Source organism: Myotis lucifugus, unplaced genomic scaffold (genome assembly GCF_000147115.1).
Source record: "Myotis lucifugus unplaced genomic scaffold, Myoluc2.0 scaffold_211, whole genome shotgun sequence".
NCBI lineage: Eukaryota > Metazoa > Chordata > Mammalia > Chiroptera > Vespertilionidae > Myotis > Myotis lucifugus.
The window spans coordinates 2,210,165-2,214,028 of record NW_005871259.1 but is presented as its reverse complement, the minus strand read 5'-3'; the positions used below and the strand labels follow the sequence as shown (position 1 = coordinate 2,214,028).

Sequence of the window (3,864 nt, the reverse complement as noted above, 5' to 3'; positions counted from 1 at the left end):
GGCAAAGGAGAATGGTTAGTATCGGGGGGCCGGAGGAGATGCCTGGGGAAGTGAGGATGGCGGATGGAGGCTGGGGAGGCCGCGGGCCAGAGCCGCAGCAGGAATACGGCCGTGGTGAGCAGGAGGATGGAGAGAGCGCTGCGCCTGCCTATAGGGAGGAGTCACGCGTGGGAGGGGGCGTGGGGTGGGCCAGAGAAGGGGGCAGGGGTCCCCTAGGTGTGGTGTCCTTGAGAGACGTGCCGGGGGCGGGAGCAGAGGAGCAGAGATGGGGGCGGGGAGCAGGGGGCAATGGCCAGGTGACGGGGCTGCAGATCTGGCTGGGCAGGGGGAGTGGAGGGGGCGGAGCTTGGCGCTGGCGGAGGTACGATCTCCGAGCATCCCTCCTCCTGCGTAGGCCTTTAGCTCTGCCTCCGAGAAATAGAGGCAAGAGACAGGGCTGGGAAGGGCTGTGGACCAGGCCTGGGCTGGTACTGGGGGAAAGCCAGACGTAGCTTGTCTTGCCCCTGCCCCTGCCTGAGACCCCTTGGGGCCTGTCAAGATGTCCCGCGTCCAAGCTCTGACCTAACCTCCTGGTCCCTCCACAGACGAGCATGAAGAACATGGAGAAGGAACTGCTGTGTCCCGTGTGCCAAGAGATGTACAAGCAGCCGCTGGTGCTGCCCTGTACCCACAACGTGTGCCAGGCTTGTGCCCGCGAGGTGCTGGGCCAGCAGGGCTATGTAGGCCACGGTGGGGACCCCAGCTCCGAGCCCACCTCTCCTGCCTCCACCCCTTCCACCCGCAGCCCCCGCCTGTCCCGCAGAACTCTCCCTAAGCCAGAACGCTTGGACCGGCTGCTGAAGTCAGGTGGGCTGGAGCCTGAGGGGTGGGGGTGAGGATGCTGGGGTGTCCATCAGGAAGATGGGAGGGGTCATCCTTGGTCAGGGGCATCTGTCTGTCTTTCAGGGGGTGGAGCTTTTTCTCAGTCAGGCTCAGCTGAGCTATGACACAATAAAAAATTAATTTTTTAGTGGAACAGACTTCCCCCACCTCCAGATGGCTGTAATATTGACCTCCTACTTCCCCGGCCCATCCATAGGCTTTGGGACGTACCCCGGGCGGAAGCGAGGTGCTCTGCACCCCCAGGTGATCATGTTCCCGTGCCCAGCCTGCCAGGGCGATGTGGAGCTGGGGGAGCGGGGCCTGGCAGGCCTGTTCCGGAACCTGACCCTGGAGCGCGTGGTGGAGCGGTACCGGCAGAGTGTGAGTGTGGGTGGCTCCATCCTGTGCCAGCTGTGCAAGCCCCCGCCACTGGAGGCCACCAAGGGCTGCACCGAGTGCCGTGCCACCTTCTGCAACGAGTGCTTCAAGCTCTTCCACCCCTGGGGCACGCAGAAGGCCCAGCATGAGCCCACCCTGCCCACCCTCTCCTTCCGCCCCAAGGTGAGCGGCCCTTGCAGAGCCTGGGAAGGGAGGGGCCTGGTAGAAGTGGACGGGTGGGGTGCCTGGCCTTGTGAGCCTCCAAAAGGAGGTGGGCAAGCTCCTTTTTCTGTAACAACAACAAAAAAAGGCGCTGGAGGGTTGGGGGGGGGGGGTAAGAGATCAACCGAAGGACTTGTATGCATCATATAAGCATAACCAATGGACACAAGACACTGGGGGGTAGGGGAGACCGGGGGAATGTCAAGGGGTGGGGGGGAAGGATACATATGTAATACTCTTTGTAATACTTTAAGCAATAAAATAAAATTAAAAAAAATAAAACAAGTGGAAAGCAAAAAAAAAGGCGCTGGACAGATCCTCGAACACGTTGGAGCCTTCATCCTATCTGCTGAAGGAGGCTGATATATGTCCTGCAATATCCACACTCGCAGGGCCGTTCAGAGGGTCACATGAGATAATGTTTGTGAAAGTTATCTGTACACTGAAGGTCTGTATGCATTTATTCACTGAACAAATATGTATCAGGCATCTATGTGCCTAGCCCTGTTCCAGGCATTGGGATATGGCAGAGAACAAGGTGGACACGGTTAATTAGTGACCACAAGGCTAAGATTACTTGTCATCTTTAAGTTGTTATTCCCACGCCTCTCCTGAGGTAGAGGAAGGGAGGAGGATGCTGGTGCCTGGAGGCTGCAGGAAAGGCTCTTTTTGATGCTCCTGTGTACCACCAGGTGGCACTGTGGACACCCCCATCTGGCCAATGGAGGGAGGGCACCAAACTGCTCCCGTGGCCGGTCACACCCCTACGCAGACCATTGGCTGACTATGCCATTGCCCTTTCTGTCCCCAGGGCCTCATGTGCCCAGACCACAAGGAAGAGGTGACCCACTACTGCAAGACATGCCAACGTCTGGTATGCCAACTCTGCCGAGTGAGGCGCACCCACAGCGGGCACAAGATCACACCGGTGCTCAGCGCCTACCAGGCCCTCAAGGTGAGCTAACCCCCACTCCGGGCTGCCTCCCAGCCTCGCATCCTCTCACACCTCCTCTTACTGCTAGCTTCTGCCACGCCGGGTATGACCCCCACCTCTTTCTTCCCTCTTAGGACAAACTGACAAAGAGCCTGACATACATCCTAGGAAACCAGGACACAGTGCAGACCCAGATCTGTGAGCTGGAGGAGACCTTGAGGCACACTGAGGTGAGGGAGGGCATAGAGGTGGCCCTTGGCCCTACCTGGGCCTGGACACAGCAAGAGGGTGTGGAGAGGCGTGGCCCAGTCACCTGGCTGCAAGCTCAGGAAGTGGGGGTCCGTGAATGTCCAGGTTCTGACTAAACCAGGCTAGCAGGAACCTCAGTGCCCTAGGGCAGGCTATACCTGGAACTACAGTGGGGACAGGACAGGGAGAAAGTAGTTCAGATGCCCTCAGGCTCGGAAACCTGCTGAGGATGGCACATACCCTGGAGCTAGGCTAAGGCGATGGCTCTGATACCAGATTGCATACGTCAGCTGGCGCGGGCATGGGCAATAAGGGTGGCACAGACGCCACTGATGTTGGTACAGGCCCAGTGGTGATCTCTTTTGTTTGGGGGAGTCCTTAGGGATCGTGGTGTGGGCACCAGAAAGGTTAGCACAAATGGCCAGGAGCTGAGGCCATGTGGGTATGCGGTGCCTTTGAACCCATAAGCCTGGCCCTGTCGAAATGGGTGGGTGGCATTTCCCCAGGTTCTTTGTGATCCTAGCCATGGTGTGGGGCCCCAGGAGGCTGGCACAGGCACTACCTTCGAGAAGATAGTGAGTGTTGCTCTCTGGGCAGGTGAGTGGTCAGCAGGCCAAGGAGGAGGTGTCGCAGCTGGTGCGGGGGCTGGGTGCGGTGCTGGAGGAGAAGAGGGCGTCGCTGCTTCAGGCCGTAGAGGAATGCCAGCAGGAGCGGCTGGCCCGCCTCGGCGCCCAGCTCCAGGAGCACCGGAGCCTCCTAGACGGCTCAGGCCTGGTGGGCTACGCCCAGGAGGTCCTTAAGGAAACAGACCAGCCTTGCTTTGTGCAAGCAGCCAAGCAGTTACATAACAGGTACTTCAGGGCACAGCTCAGGGACACGGGCTCCGGGGGGGGAGGGGTGGCAGGGGCATCACGGGTGTAGTCAGTGTCCAAGACGGTGTCTCAAGTACCGGCCGATGGAGAGCTGGGCCCTGAGGATTTTCCCACTAGGCCAAACCGATCCCCAGCTGGCGTGAGGGGACGAGGAAGAGACCCAAAGCTGATGCCAGGGCTCAGGGGCAGGCAGGCAGAATCCAGGAGGAGGTGGTGGCGGCCCAGATGGCAGTGCCTGACCCTTGGGTGCCCCCATCCCAGGATCGCTCGAGCGACGGAGGCCCTCCAGATGTCCGGGCCAGCTGCAACTCCTCCTTCCGCATTGCCAGCTGACGTGGGGCGAGAGAT

The 3,864-nt window shown here is 59.8% G+C and overlaps 1 protein-coding gene across 2 annotated transcripts in view; it reads left to right on the top strand.

The window, feature by feature from the left end:
- The window catches only part of TRIM46 (tripartite motif containing 46), a 9,781-nt gene that overhangs the window by 1,188 nt on the left and 4,729 nt on the right, over positions 1-3,864 (top strand). Inside the window, exons 2-7 of one of the 2 annotated variants that reach the window (XM_006097848.3) lie at positions 585-846; positions 1,079-1,422; positions 2,273-2,416; positions 2,530-2,625; positions 3,242-3,495; positions 3,778-3,864. In XM_006097848.3, the coding sequence (XP_006097910.2) occupies positions 585-846; positions 1,079-1,422; positions 2,273-2,416; positions 2,530-2,625; positions 3,242-3,495; positions 3,778-3,864 (1,187 nt within the window). Of the gene's footprint in view, positions 1-584; positions 847-1,078; positions 1,423-2,272; positions 2,417-2,529; positions 2,626-3,241; positions 3,496-3,777 lie in introns of those variants that run through there. The other variant, XM_023761647.1, reaches the window with a different exon arrangement.